Source organism: Dendrobates tinctorius, unplaced genomic scaffold, assembly GCF_039654945.1.
Source record: "Dendrobates tinctorius isolate UK_male_01 unplaced genomic scaffold, ASM3965494v1 ptg000165l, whole genome shotgun sequence".
Lineage (NCBI taxonomy): Eukaryota > Metazoa > Chordata > Amphibia > Anura > Dendrobatidae > Dendrobates > Dendrobates tinctorius.
Window position 1 is genome coordinate 25772165 of NW_027361832.1, and position 16809 is coordinate 25788973.

Below are 16809 nucleotides of genomic sequence, written 5' to 3' on the forward strand. Positions count from 1 at the left end.
ACATATATACTACATGCATGCAACATGCATACTACATATATACTACATGCATGCAACATACATATATACTACATGCAACATGCATACTACATATACAGTGTTGGCCAAAAGTATTGACACCCCTGCAATTCTGTCAGATAATACTCAGTTTCTTCCTGAAAATGATTGCAAACACAAATTCTTTGGTATTAATTTGTCTTAAATGAAAAAGCACAAAAGAGAATGAAGCAAAAAGCAAAACATTGATAATTTCACACAACTCCAAAAATGGGCCAGACAAAAGTATTGGCACCCTCAGCCTAATACTTGGTTGCACAACCTTTACCCAAAATAACTGCGACCAACCGCTTCCGGTAACCATCAATGAGTTTCTTACAATGCTCTGCTGGAATTTTAGACCATTCTTCCTTGGCAAACTGCTCCAGGTCCCTGATATTTGAAGGGTGCCTTCTCCAAACTGCCATTTTTAGATCTCTCCACAGGTGTTCTATGGGATTCAGGTCTGGACTCATTGCTGGCCACCTTAGAAGTCTCCAGTGCTTTCTCTCAAACTATTTTCTAGTGCTTTTTGAAGTGTGTTTTGGGTCATTGTCCTGCTGGAAGACCCATGACCTCTGAGGGAGACCCAGCTTTCGCACACTGGGCCCTACATTATGCTGCAAAATTTGTTGGTAGTCTTCAGACTTCATAATGCCATGCACACGGTCAAACAGTCCAGTGCCAGAGGCAGCAAAGCAACCCCAAAACATCAGGGAACCTCCACCATGTTTGACTGTAGGGACCGTGTTCTTCTCTTTGAATGCCTCTTTTTTTCTCCTGTAAACTCTATGTTGATGCCTTTTCCCAAAAAGCTCTACTTTTGTCTCATCTGACCAGAGAACATTCTTCCAAAACGTTTTAGGCTTTTTCAGGTAAGTTTTGGCAAACTCCAGCCTGGCTTTTTTATGTCTCGGGGTAAGAAGTGGGGTCTTCCTGGGTCTCCTACCATACAGTCCCTTTTCATTCAGACGCCGACGGATAGTACGGGTTGACACTGTTGTACCCTCGGACTGCAGGGCAGCTTGAACTTGTTTGGATGTTAGTCGAGGTTCTTTATCCAACATCCGCACAATCTTGCGTTGGAATCTCTTGTCAATTTTTCTTTTCCGTCCACATCTAGGGAGGTTAGCCACAGTGCCATGGGCTTTAAACTTCTTGATGACACTGCGCACAGTAGACACAGGAACATTCAGGTCTTTGGAGATGGACTTGTAGCCTTGAGATTGCTCATGCTTCCTCACAATTTGGTTTCTCAAGTCCTCAGACAGTTCTTTGGCCTTCTTTCTTTTCTCCATGCTCAATGTGGTACATACAAGGACACAGGACAGAGGTTGAGTCAACTTTAATCCATGTCAACTGGCTGCAAGTGTGATTTAGTTATTGCCAACATCTGTTAGGTGCCACAGGCAAGTTACAGGTGCTGTTAATTACACAAATTAGAGAAGCATCACATGATTTTTCGAACAGTGCCAATACTTTTGTCCACCCTTTTTTATGTTTGGTGTGGAATTATATCCAATTTGGCTTTAGGACAATTCTTTTTGTGTTTTTTCATTTAAGACAAATTAAATGAAGATAATAATACCAAAGAATTTGTGTTTGCAATCATTTTCAGGAAGAAACTGAGTATTATCTGACAGAATTGCAGGGGTGTCAATACTTTTGGCCACAACTGTATACTACATGCATGCAACATACATACTACATATATACCACATGCATGCAACATGCATACTACATATATACCACATATATACTACATGCATGCAACATGCATACTACATGCATGCAACATACATATATACTACATGAAACATGCATACTACATGCATGCAACATACAGACATACTGCATATATACCACATGCATGCAACATGCAAACTACATATATAACACATATATACTACATATATACCACATGCATGCAACATACATACTACATATATACCACATGCATGCAACATGCATACTATATATATATACCACATATATACTACATGCAACATACAAATATACTACATATATATCACATATATACTACATGCATGCAACATACATATATAATACATATATACTACATGCAACATACATATATAATACATATATACTACATGCAACATACATATATAATACATATATACTACATGCAACATACATACTACATATATACCACATGCATGCAACATGTATACTACATACAGTATATACTACATGCATGCAACATACATATATACTACATGCATGCAAAATACATACATACTACATATATACCACATGCATGCAACATGCATACTACATATATACTACATGCATGCAACATACATATATATTACATACAATACATTCATACAATACATACATATAGACATACAGTACATATAACATAGAGTACATACTCACCATCACTTGTCACTTTGATCCCCGAAGCCATTGTCATCTATGGAATAAATGTTAAAATAACAAAGCACCAATATACTCACCCCTGATCCGCAGAAGTCCACGGGTGTCCCACGACGATCTTGCGTGGAGAACAGCAGCATCAGCTGATGCTACCGTTCTCTACGGGCTCCAGGAAACCAGTGTCGGGAGGTAGGTATCCTTCCGCCCTGTATTCCTCTGCCACTGTAAAAAACAAAAAAAAAGTCCCTAGTCTCATTTTATGGCATTGCTGTGTGAGAAATTTCCCACGCAGCTTTTGCCATAAAGTGAGACTAGGTTCTTTTTTTTTTTTTCTTCTTTACAGGGCGGAAGGATACCTACCTCCCGACACTGGTTTCCTGGAGCGGCGAGCCCGTAGAGAACTGTAGCATCAGCTGATGCTGCTGTTCTCCACGCAAGATCGTCGTGGGACACTCGTGGACTTCTGCGGATCAGGGGTGAGTATATTGGTGCTTTGTTATTTTAATATTTATTGCACATATGACAATGGCTTCGGGGATCAAAGTGACAAGTGATGGTGAGTATGTACTCTATGTTATATGTACTGTATGTCTATATGTATGTATTGTATGAATGTATTGTATGTAGTATATAAGTATGTTGCGTGCATGTAGTATATATGTATGTTGCATGCATGTAGTATATATGTGGTATATATGTAGTATGCATGTTGCATGCATGTGGTATATATGTTGCATGCATGTAGTATATATGCAGCATGCATGTTGTATATATGTAGTATATATGTATGTTGCATGCATGTAGTGTATATGTAGTATGTATGTTGCATGTAGTATATATGTTGTATATATGTATGTTGCATGCATGTGGTGTATATATAGTATATATGTATGAAGAGGAGGATGAATGAACTCATGGAGATCAACATCCGACACTGCGGAAACACCATCACGTGTTTCTCAACGCAGTGATTCTAGAGCACTGCCCCCATCCCTTATGGGAAATATGTAAAACATGCAAAACAGAAGCCGCGGAGACACCATCACGTGTTTCTCAACGCAAGCAATGACCAGCCAGATCTTTGCCCGGGAAGGAACAACCACGGGAAGGGCAGTCTCCAATGAAGGAAACCACCTATGCCAAAACATGGTATCCATCCACATACAGCTGTTTCGGGGTATTGCCCCTCATCAGTGTGGAGTAGGAAACTGGCTGGTAGGAGCAATGCCTAGTAAAAAGACTATGAAGAGGAGGATGAATGAACTCATGGAGATCAACATCCGACACTGCGGAGACACCATCACGTGTTTCTCAACGCAGTGATTCTAGAGCACTGCCCCCATCCCTTATGGGAAATATGTAAAACAGAAGCCGCGGAGACACCATCACGTGTTTCTCAACGCAAGCAATGACCAGCCAGGCCTTTGCCCGGGAAGGAACAACCACGGGAAGGGCAGTCTCCAATGAAGGAAACCACCTATGCCATAGTATATATGTGGTATACATGTAGTTTGCATGTTGCATGCATGTGGTATATATGTAGTGTGTATGTTGCATGCATGTAGTATATATGTAGTATGCATGTAGTATATATGTTGTATGTATGTTGCATGCATGTAGTATATATGTGGTATATATGTAGTATGCATGTTGCATGCATGTGGTATATATGTAGTATGTATGTTGCATGCATGTAGTATATATGTAGTATGCATGTTGCATGTAGTATATATGTATGTTGCATGCATGTAGTATATATGTGGTATATATGTAGTATGCATGTTGCATGCATGTAGTATATATGTTGTATATATGTATGTTGCATGCATGTGGTATATATGTAGTATGCATGTAGTATATATGTTGTATGTATGTTGCATGCATGTAGTATATATGTGGTATATATGTAGTATGCATGTTGCATGCATGTTGTATATATGTAGTATGTATGTTGCATGCATGTAGTATATATGTAGTATGCATGTTGCATGTAGTATATATGTATGTTGCATGCATGTAGTATATATGTGGTATATATGTAGTATGCATGTTGCATGCATGTAGTATATATGTTGTATGTATGTATGTTGCATGCATGTAGTATATAAGATTCAAAGATTCAAAGAAGCTTTATTGGCAGGACTAAATACACATTAGTTTTGCCAAACCAGGTGTACAGAAGGGAATAGGGATAGGGACTGTAGGGATGTTGGGAAGGGGCTGTAGGAAAGGTGGATGGGGCAGATCCAGGATGGGGCTATAGAAGTCCATGGCATAGGGAAGGTGGATGGGGGCAGATCCAGGATGAGGCTATAGAAGTCCATGGCATAGGGAAGGTAGATTGGGGCATATCCAGGGCGGGGGCCATAGAAGTCCATGGCATATCATAGTTCTCTTTCTCGCAGTCTATGACATTCGCTCACATATTGCGCTGCTATCTCCACTGCTCTCTCTTCTTCCCCCAGCAGGATATATGTTTTCTCTTCCTCCTTCATGGTGGTGAAATCCGGGAAGAGATGTGAGAGTCTCCTGAAGTGAGTGTCCCTCACTGCTGAGTACTTGGAGCAGTGTAGCAGGAAGTGGGTCTCATCCTCCAGGGCCTCCTGGTCACAGTGTTGGCACAGTCTTTCTTCACTGGGCTTGTAGCTCTGCCTGTGTCGGCCGGATTCAATGGCCAGACTGTGGGCACTGAGTCTATACCGGCTCAGGATCTTGCGGTCTTTGGGGTCCGGGACTTTTTTCAGGTATGGAGCCAGTCTGTAGTCTATCTGTAGACTCTGGTACATGGTCAGTTTCTGTGAGCTGATGATGTCGTTCTTCCAGTCACTTACGTACCTCTCCTGGCCTTCGTCTACCATCTTCCTGATTCCGGCTTTTGTCAGGTTGTTGTGATTGGTGTTCTGGTCAGGTTGGGTTTGGGTGAGCTGTTCCGAGGGTCCTGGTTTTTCTGTTTCCCCTACATGTGTCAGGGCTTTATGGTGATGGGAACTTGGATTGCTCCTACGTAGGTGAGCCCGGAATGACAGTGCCCTCTTTAGAACCGTTAGGTGTAGAAGGAATCTGCCCAGCTCGGCCCGGCAAGCACTGTTGGAGGTGCTCCGATGGACTTGGAGAAGGTGCTTGCAGAATTCCAGGTGGAATATTTCTGTTGGGCTTGAATCCCACCTTGACCCGTCTTGGTAGGTGTGAGGACCCCAGACTTCGCTGCCATACAAGAGGATTGGGGCGATGATAGAGTCGAAGATTTTTAACCAGACCCTCACTGGTGGCTTTAGATGGTAGAGTTTCCTTCGGATGGCATAGAAGGTTTTGCATGCCTTGTCTTTCAGGGTCTCTATGGCTTGTTTGAAGCTCCCTGATCGGTGAAACTCTAGGCCCAGATAGGTGTATTTGTCCGTTCCTGTAAGGGCGCAGTTGTTGATATGTGGTATATATGTAGTATGCATGTTGCATGCATGTGGTATATATGTAGTATGTTGCATGCATGTAGTATGTATGTAGCATGTATTTTTTTTTTTTTACATTCAACACATAGGCCGGATGATGGGACTACTACTGTCCCATCATTGGCTAATGTGTCAATCACCGTCATGGTAGCAGGCATCGCCCGATGGGACTTGTAGTCCCATCGGACGATCCTGCACAGACCCCCGAAGCCTGCTCAGACCCCCGGACAGTCGGTATAGACCACCGGCATGCCGGCACAGCCGCCCGGCAGGCCGGTACAGACCCCCGCAGCCTGCACAGACCCCCGGACAGTCGGTAAAGACCACCGGCAGGCCGGTACAGAGCCCCGGGCAGTCGGCAAAGACCCCCGGGCAGTCAGTACAGACCACCGGCAGCCCGGCACAGACCCCCGGCAGTCCGCTCAGACCCCGGACAGTCGGTACAGACCACCGGCAGGCCGACACAGCCCCCCGGCAGGCCGGTACAGACCCCCGGCAGACCGCTCAGACCCCCGGACAGTCGGTACAGACCACCAGCAGGCCGGTACAGACCCCCGCAGCCTGCACAGACCCCCGGACAGTCGGTACAGACCACCGGCAGGCCGGCACAGCCCCCCGGCAGGCCTGTACAGACCACCGGCAGTCCGCTCAGACCCCCGGACAGTCGGTACAGACCACCGGCAGGCCGGTACAGACCCCCGGCAGTCCGCTCAGACCCCCGGACAGTCGGTACAGACCACCGGCAGGCCGGCACAGCCCCCCGGCAGGCCGGTACAGACCCCCGCAGCCTGCACAGACCCCCGGACAGTCAGTACAGACCACCAGCAGGCCGGCACAGCCCCCCCGGCAGGCCGGTACAGACCCCCGGCAGTCCGCTCAGACCCCCGGACAGTCGGTACAGACCACCGGCAGGCCGGCACAGCCCCCCGGCAGGCCGGTACAGACCCCTGCAGCCTGCAGACCCCCGGACAGTCGGTCCAGACCACCGGCAGGCCGGCACAGCCCCCCGGGCAGTTGGCACAGACCCCCAGTATATGTGGTATATATGTAGTATGCATGTTGCATGCATGTAGTATATATGTGGTATATATGTAGTATGCATGTTGCATGCATGTAGTATATATGTAGTATGCATGTTGCATGCATGTGTTATATATATAGTATGTATGTATGTTGCATGCATGTAGTATATATGTTGCATGTATGTAGCATGTATGTAGTATGTATGTAGCATGTATGTAGCATGTATGTAGCATGTAGTATGTATGTAGTATGTATTTTTTTTTTTTTTACATTCAACACATAGGCCGGATGATGGGACTACTACTGTCACATCATTGGCCAATGTGTCAATCACCGTCATGGTAGCAGGCATCGCCCGATGGGACTTGTAGTCCCATCGGACGATGCCTGCACAGACCCCCGCAGCCTGCACAGACCCCCGGACAGTCGGCACAGCCCCCCGGCAGGCCGGTACAGACCCCCGGCAGGCCGGTACAGACCCCCGAACAGTCGGTACAGACCACCAGCAGGCCGGTACAGACCCCCGCAGTCTGCACAGACCCCCGGACAGTCGGTACAGACCACCGGCAGGCCGGCACAGCCCCCCGGCAGGCCGGTACAGACCACCGGCAGTCCGCTCAGACCCCCGGACAGTCGGTACAGACCACCAGCAGGCCGGCACAGCCCCCCGGCAGGCCGGTACAGACCCCCGGACAGTCCACTCAGACCCCCGGACAGTCCACTCAGACCCCCGGCAGGCCGGCACAGCCCCCCGGCAGGCCAGTACAGACCCCCGCAGCCTGCACAGACCCCCGGACAGTCAGTACAGACCACCGGCAGGCCGGCACAGCCCCCGGCAGGCCGGTACAGACCCCCGGCAGTCCGCTCAGACCCCCGGACAGTCGGTACAGACCACCGGCAGGCCGGCACAGCCCCCCGGCAGTCCGCACAGACCCCCGGGCAGTCGGCACAGACCACCGGCAGGCCGGCACAGCCCACCGGGAGGCCGGTACAGACCCCCGGGCAGTCGGCACAGACCCCCGGCAGGCCGGTACAGAACCCCGGGCAGTCAGCATAGACCCCCCCGGAAGGCCCGAACTGACGGCGCATCATGATGCGCACAGACCGCGCATCATGATGACGTCATTTCGGCAGCCAATCAGAGCCTCAGCAGTGGCTCTTTGCATTATGGGAACTTCCGATTCCGATATTGAAAAAATATCGGTACTCGGTATCGGAATTCCGATACAGCGAATATCGGCCGATACCCGATATTTGCAGTATCGGAATGCTCAACACTACCCATTAACTAACCTGCAAATAACCCTAATTACAAGCTGGTCATTAGTACAATTCCCAATTCTGAGAACTGTACTTTAATCTCATTTTCTTTAATTAAGCTTAGTACAGGAAAGTACATGTGCCACATAAAGTACCAATGTACGATGCATTCACAATCTGTGCATACCTGCTCACAATTGCTGACGATACCACGTAGCGCCGCACAGACGTCACAGGTATTTGCAGTGGGCTCTTATTTTAACAATCTATATATTGCATTCTAATGTTCCATTTTGTACCTGGTCTAGCGCAATGTGGTCATGTTGTGGGGGCGACTGGTATTAATGCAATCCATGTATTTCTTAATGTTGTCCTTTCAGGTCTGTCTTCCTTGCAATAATAATCTTGAGGAATATATACCATCCGTTCCTACAGTGAGATCTTCTCCTCCTAGAGCTGGTGTAGTAGCAAGGTAAGAAAAATAAGTAAATTTAGTATCAAAACATAGAAATGCAAACTGATAATGCTATCAAAACACTAAAATATTAACAGGGAAGCTATAATCAGAAAATTACTTGTGCAAATCAGGTTTTTGTGTAACTTTTTTTTTTTTTTTTTAAATATTGCAATGTGGGTTTTTTCATACCATGGTCTTAATTAAAAAAATAAATAAATAAACTGGTAATCTTGCAATTATCACACTGGCCACTGGGGCTTTTTAGACTTGTATTTGCTGTCCTTTCAGGAACAGTTTTCAGCAGGCTCATCATCATCATCAAAGGAAGGATTACCATGACAGGTACCACTTCTATACTCGGCTGATAAAACCCCGGATTCACTGATCACAATAGGTGATGTCACGACTGACCCTGCTCCCTCTCTCTTCACAGTTATTATTGCTGCACATACTCATTAGATGCTTCAATAAAACAGATAGGGTCAGGACCTGACCATTGTGGCATTGTTCATGTCTTTTCAGAAACAACAGGAAGCATTAGTCAAAAATAAGCTCCAGTGACCACTGCGAAAACTGCAAGATTTCTATTTTTTTATTAATTCAAATGGTGATACGCCAACAAAATTGCCAAAAATATTTTTTCAAAAATAAATGTAACACAAAAAAATGAATTAAACAATAGGTCATTATATAATGACTAGCTGAAGAGCCCAGGCATAGTAACTAACTACGGTTAGTTTTAACAAATTATAATGATTATATCTATATATATATAAAGCTGAGTGTAGAGCCCCGCCCACTCCGCATAGCCACATTCACTATAATATCCCACATCATCTCGTCAGCCAGAGCTACCGGACTACTACCCCTAATATCCCACATCATCCCGTCAGTCAGAGCCACCGGACAACTAATATTCCACATCATCCCATTAAAGCCACCGGACTACTACCCATAATATCCCACATCAACCCGTCAGCCAGAGCCACCGGACAACTACCACTAATATCCCACATCATCCCATCACAGCTGCCGGACTACTACCCCTAATATCCCACATCATCCCGTCAGCCAGAGCCACCGGACTACTACCCCTAATATCCCACACCATCCCATCAGCCAGAGCCACCGGACAACTACCACTAATATCCCACATCATCCCGTCAGCCAGAGCCACCGGACTACTACCCCTAATATCCCCATATCTCACATCATCCCATCAGTCTGGGGTCAGAACCAGAGCGCTGAGTGGAACAGTCCTAACTTCCACATCGGGGATCCCTTTAAGAGAGGCCTGGCGTCAGAAACAGAGTGCTGAGTGGATTTGCCCTGACTTCCATACCAATCATCCCTTTAATAGAACCCTGGGGTGAGAATCAGACCGCTGAGGGATTTACTCTAACTTCCATACCAGAGATCCCTTTAAGAAAGCCTTGGATCAGAACCAGAGCGCTGAGTAGATTTGCCCTAACTTCCATACTGGGGATCCCTTTAAGAAAGCCTGGGATCAGAACCAGAGCGCTGAATGGATTTGCCCTGACTTGCATACCAATGATCCCTTTAATAGAACCCTGGGGTCAGAATCAGAGCGCTGAGGGATTTGCCCTAGCTTCCATACAGGAGATCCCTTTAAGAGAGCCTGGGGTCAGTACCAGAGCATTTGAAGGCAATTGCCCTGACTTCCATACCGAGGATCCCTTTAAGAGAGGCATGGGGTCAAAACCAAAGCACTGGATGGATTTGCCCTGACTTCCATACCGGAGATCCCTTTAAGAAAGGCCTGGGGTCAGTACCAAAACGCTGAGTGGATTTGCCCTAACTTGTATACTATTGATCCACAGGAGGGGGGGATTCATTTCTGTCATGTGCTCTGTGCTCCTTTCTGGGGTGCAGACAATGGCTGGGAACTTATGTTCCTGGGGATGCTAGATTTCTCCCACCATGTCAGTGTCTGCTGAGATGTTGTCAAGTGGGAAAACTTGCTCATAGCAACCAATCACAGCTGAGCTTCTTTTGAACAGCTCTGGTGAAATGAAAGATGCTTCGTGATTAGTTGGTGATACACACATACATACATTCATTTTTATATATATATATAGATAGCTTTCCTTTAAGGGGGACCCATCATTTACTAGGCTGCTTGTTACAGTTTTGATAAAAATCACTGTTTTATCAGCAGGAGATTATCAGTGGAGGACTAAGACATCTGCTGCCATGTAGTCCTTCATATTCATGAGCTCTGTATATCCCCACCCCCCACCACTGATTGGCATATTTCTGCCTATGCACAGTGTAGACAGAAAGCAGAAAATCAGTGATGTGGGCGGGGTTATACAGAGCTCAGCATTCAGATTCATCATAATGAGCCCAGTAAGTGATACATCTTTGGAGTCAGGGTCTCTTCCTCTACATTATGCTGCTCTTACAAGGGGTAACAAAACGCTGGTGACAGATTCCCTTTAAGCCTAACCAATGATGGTGAGTGTCCAATCCATAGATGCATAGTAATCTCTTTGTATCAGCAATGGTCCAAATGGCCCGCCATTGACCCGCTTACGATGGAGGGTCGTGACTAAGTGGCTACCTGGTCTTCACTAGAACCCATGATGGTGAGGATAGGCTTGGGCCATTAGGGTAGCAACCAGGTGCCACTGCAAAGCAGTGCCCGGACCTGCCACAGCTGACTAACAGGTCAAGGCAGGATCACGAGGTATAGAGGGCACAGGAAAAGACATAGTCAGACAGTCTGAGGTCGGGGCGGGCAGCATAGGGTCAGAATACAATGCCACGGTCAGGAGCGGAGAGGTCAGATGAAACGAAGAAACTAGCCGGGTCAGTAACAGGAGAGACAACAATATGATACACCTTGACAGGAAACTGGAAACTAACTGCACAAGGAACCTAAGTTCAGGCATGGAGTGGAGGGCGGAGATGTATAGTATATCACCTGCTGGCAGGGGATTGGCCAGGGAAGTTAAACTCTGCAGGACACACAGGGGATAATAATAATAAATTTTATTTCTATAGCGCCGACATATTCCGCAGCACTTTACATTTCAGAGGGGACTTGTACAGACAATAGACATTACAGCATAACAATAATCACATACAGTAGATTATAACAAATACCAAGAGGAATGAGGGCCCTGTTTGCAAGCTTACAGTCTATGAGGAAAGAGGTAGACACGAAAGGTGGGTGGTAACAGTGGCCTTGATTGTATGGACCAGCCATAATGTTAAGTGTATAACAGTACAGACACAGAGGGCTAATGGATACATAAAGCATGTGGGAACATGATGCGGGGAACCTGGTTATGGTAAAACAAGCTGTGCCACACAGGGATAGATTAGGTTAATGTGTTGAGGCGATAGGCCAGTCTGAAAAAATGCATTTTCAGGGCACGCTTAAAATTGTGGGGATTGGGGACTAATCGTATTGACCTGGGAAGTGCAGTCCAAAGATTTGGCGCAGCACGTGTAAAGTCTTGGTGACGGGAGTGGGAGGTTCTGATTATTGAGGATGCTAACCTCAGGTCATCAGCAGAACGGAGGGCGCGGGTAGGGTGGTATACTGAAACAAGGGAGGAGATGTAGGGTGGTGCTGAGCCATGGAGGGCTTTGTGGGTGAGGGTAGTAAGTTTATACTAAATTCTGGAGTGGATGGGTAGCCAGTGTAATGACTGGCACAAGGTAGAGGCATCGGTGTAACGATTGGTGAGGAATATGATCCTGGCTGCAGCATTCAAGACAGATTGGAGGGGGGGAGAGTTTGGTAAGAGGGAGACCGATTAGAAGAGAGTTACAATAGTCGAGACGAGAATGAATAAGAGAAACAGTAAGAGTTTTTGCAGAGTCAAAAGTAAGAAAAGGTCGAATTCTAGAAATGTTTTTGAGGTGGAGATGACAAGAGCGAGCCAATGAACGGATGTGGGGGGCAATGGAAAGCTCGGAGTCAAGTATGACCCCAAGACAGTGGGCATGTTGCTGGGGAGTAATAATGGAACCACACACAGAAATGGCAATGTCGGGTATAGGTACATTAGTAGAGGGAGGAAACACAAGAAGTTCAGTCTTTGACAGGTTCAGTTTCAGATATAGTGAGGACATGATGTTAGACACAGCGTTTAGACAATCGCCGGTGTTTTCTAGAAAGGCTGGCGTGATGTCAGGAGAAGAAGCGTATAATTGGGTATCATCAGCATAGAGATGGTACTGGAAACCAAATCTACTGATTGTTTGACCAATAGGGGCAGTGTACAAGGAGAAGAGGAGGGGGCCTAGAACCGATCCTTGAGGAACCCCAACGGTAAGGGGAAGGTGAGAGGAGGAGGACCCGGCAAAAGATACAGTAAAGAAGCGGTCAGAGAGATAGGAGGAGAACCAGGAGAGAACAGTGTCCTTGAGGCCAATGGAACGGAGCATAGTGAGGAGGAGCTGATGATCCACAGTGTCAAATGCTGCAGAGAGATCCAAGAGAATTAGCATGGAGTAATGACCATTTGATTTAGCTGTTAGTAGATCATTAGAGACTTTAGTGAGGGCAGTTTCAGTAGAGTGTAAAGAGCGGAAACCGGATTGGAGAGGGTCGAGAAGAGAGTTATCAAAGAGATAGCGGATAAGACGGGAGTGGACCAGGCGTTTCAGGAGTTTAGAGATGAAGGGAAGATTAGAGACAGGTCTATAGTTAGCGGCACAGTTTTGGTCGAGAGATGGTTTTTTTAAGTAGTGGATGTATGATGGCATGCTTAAATGGGGAGGGAAAGATACCAGAAGAGAGAGAGAGGTTAAATATTTTGGTTAGGTGAGGGGTGACAGCAGGGGAAAGGGACTGGAGGAGATGTGATGGAAATGGGTAACTGGTGCAAGTGGTTGGGTGAGAACATGCAAGGAGCCTGCTTACTTCTTCTTCTGTGATTGGTTCAAAATCAGAGAGTGAGCTAGATGCGGTGGGGGAGGGAGGACGGTGCATGGTATGAGGTGATTGGGAGATAATTTACTGTAAATTCTGGTCAATTTTTTCTTTGAAGTAATTGGCCAGATCGTCAGCTCAGAGCTCCGTGGTTGGGGCCTGTACTCTTGGGTTGAGTAGAGAATGAAAAGTGTCAAAGAGACGTTTCGGGTTATTGGACAGTGAGGTGATGAGGGTGTTAAAATAGGTTTGTTTGGAGAGGTGAAGGGCAGTGTTGTATGTTCTAAGCATAAACTTATAATGGATGAAATCTTCGTGTAGATTGGATTTTCTCCACAGGCGTTCGGCGCACCTGGAGCACCGCTGCAGGAAACGTGTTTGCAGGGTGTGCCAGGGTTGTCGCCGTCTGTGTTGTGGTGTTCTATTTATAGGGGGTGCAAATTCATCCAGGGCACTTTGAAGTGTTTCATTGTAATGCTGCAATGCAGAATCAGAACATGAGAGGGAGGAGATAGGGGCCAATGAAGACTGCAAGTTCTTCATAAGTTTCTGGGTGTTAATGGCCTGTATGTTTCTATAAATACTAATAAGTGCCTGCAGAACCTGGCCTCGCCTTGCTATAGCCAGGTGGAAAGTCTCCCGCTAGAGGAGGATGCAGCAGTGCTAGAGATGCTGCAAGAGGAAGTTCAGCATGATATCCTGAGACTGAGAGGGGAAAAGCATTAAGTGCAGTGAGCAGAACGGCGCTGAGAAGACGAGTTACCAGTATGACAGGTCTGACCGTTTCTAGCCATGACTTTTATCAACCTTATGTCCTGTGCTAAAATTTCTTAAGAAAAAGAAGATTATATATGTATGAATACAGTGGCATGTAAAAGTTTTGGCATCCTTGGTCAAAATAATTCTTATTGTGAACAGTTAAGCAAGTTAAAGATTAAATGATTTCTAAAAGGCAATGACATCTTTTCTTTGTATTTTAGGCAAAAAATATTTATATATATATATATATATATATATATATATACTTTCATCTATTTCACATTATAAAAATTACAAAAAGGAAAATGGGCCAATGAAAAGTGTGGGTACCTTTGGAGATTTGTATACTCAGATAACTTTGACCAAGGTGTCAGACCATAATTAGCCTGTTAGGGTTATGTGTTGTGAGTTCATTTTCTGGTCTACCAGTTGTGAGTTCTCCTTCCAGGCTCCCTCTGGTGGTAACAGGAGGTAGTGAGGCTGATTTAATCAGTAGAGATCTGCCACCTGATAATGAGGATGACGATTGGACCTCAGGAATCCACAATAGACTACCTCAAAAGGCGCAAGCTGAAGGTTTTACAATGGCCCTCACAGTCCCCTCATCTGAACATCATTGTAAATCTGTGGCTAATCCTCAAAATAGCAGTGTAGCAGTGCATGCAGGACCACCTAGGAATCTCACAGAACTGGAAGAATTTTCCAAGGAAGAATGGATGAAAATTCCTCAAACAAGCATTAAAAGACTCTTGGCTGGCACCAAAAAGCATTTACAAGCTGTGATACTTTCAGAAGGGGGTGCTACTAGGTACTAACCATGCAGAGTGCCCAAACTTTTGCATCAGTCCATTTTTCTTTCTGTAATTTTTAAAATGTAAAAGATGAAAATACACATTTCTTGCTTAAAATACAAATGGAATCTGTCATCTTTAACGTTAGCCCTTTTAAATATCATTTGATCTTCAACTTGCTTAACTGTTCACATTAACAGTAATTTTGACAAGGGGTGCACTGCCCACATTTTTGCAGGCCACTGTATCTCTGGATTTGCTGGACTCCTGAACATGAAAGCTGCTTCTCATTAATACAGATGTGTTTAGAAATAATTACAGGAAAGATGTATATCTTTGTACCGTGAAGAGAAAAAAGAATGGATCTACCTGTGGCAAAACTTTTTTGTATGCCTGATCATAACACCATGGATATGAAGTTACTGGTATTGAAAAGTAACTTCACATCCCAGAGAGAGAGAAGAGTCTGGGAGTTCAAGCTCATGATGACCTTTGACACTTTCAATGCTGGAATGAATGTGTCGCATTTACATCAATTAAGGAATTTGCTCCTAAGACCTTGTGGGGTCATCACAACACATTAGGAGACCCCAATCAGAGGACAATAAAACATCCAGACTCCTTATCTATGAACTGGTCCAATATTTATGTTTCTCCCTCTCCCACAATGATAGTTCTGCTTCGCATCACTTGTCTTATCTATTGCATTTTTTCTGTGCTGTTTTGTGTATAAATATGTGATTCTTCAGATTTTGTATTAGTCAATGCTGATGAAGAGACCTGAGTAGTCTTGAAAACTTACAATGTGTTACCATCTTTTCAGTTAGCCATTAAAAGGTATCAACCACTGAGGACTCTCAATTCTGAATAGTTTTTTAGAAATAATTGTTTTCTCATTTCCTTAGCAGAAAGCCACGTGGTGAAGGTAAGAAATGCCGCAAGGTGTATGGAATGGAAAACAGAGACAAGTGGTGCACGGCCTGCCGCTGGAAAAAAGCTTGTCAGAGATTTCCGGACTGAATGCAGCACCAGTCTCCGCAGCATCAGACGAATGAATAAACAGGACTTATGACATAACGTACATGGTCTGGATAAAACTCCTCCAGGAGCTAAGGATTTGTGCTCTGCTGGATCATCAGGGAAGATATTATAGAGGTGACATGTTGCTAGAACTACGGGGATGTTCACTCTTTAATTGCATGACGATTTATGGGCTCTGCGCTGCTAAGTTTCTTCTACAAAGTTACAAAGAATTCCTTTACACAAATGCAAAAAAAAAATAGCTGAATGCTGGTTTTTTTTTTTTAGAAAAACCACCATAATTCTCTCTTTTATGCTAAACCATGAACAAAAAAAGTAACTAAAATCTATGAAGATGGGAAAAGACGTGAAGTCCCCCCCCCCCCCCCCCAAAAAAAAAAAAAATGGCTGGTCTGAGCAAAAAGACTGAAGATATTCACCCTCTGATTTTAAAGGAGATAAAGCATGCCTCAGACTAGAAAAATGTAGTGATATATGGGTCCTCCGTGCACCCCGGGCAGTGCTGCTCTGTGATATGAATGTTCACGCTGATGGTACTTGATGCCCATGTGTACGTACATTGTGACCACCATTTTTCCATAAGTGCTCTTTTATTCTCTTCCTAAGGACTAGTCATGCTGATAGCATTGACTCAAACTCATTTCCATGTTAGATGAGGGCACTTTGAGTGAAGCAGACATTGGA

At 45.1% G+C, this 16809-nt stretch overlaps 1 protein-coding gene across 1 annotated transcript in view; it reads left to right on the forward strand.

Moving 5' to 3' along the window:
• Positions 1 to 16481, forward strand: part of ZNF704 (zinc finger protein 704) — a 131362-nt gene extending 114881 nt beyond the window's left edge. The window contains exons 7-8 of the mRNA XM_073550602.1: positions 8549 to 8640; positions 15990 to 16481. Coding sequence (XP_073406703.1) covers positions 8549 to 8640; positions 15990 to 16104 — 207 coding nt within the window. The 3' untranslated portion in view covers positions 16105 to 16481. The remainder of the gene's footprint in view (positions 1 to 8548; positions 8641 to 15989) is intronic.
• Positions 16482 to 16809: the final 328 nt, after the last annotated feature.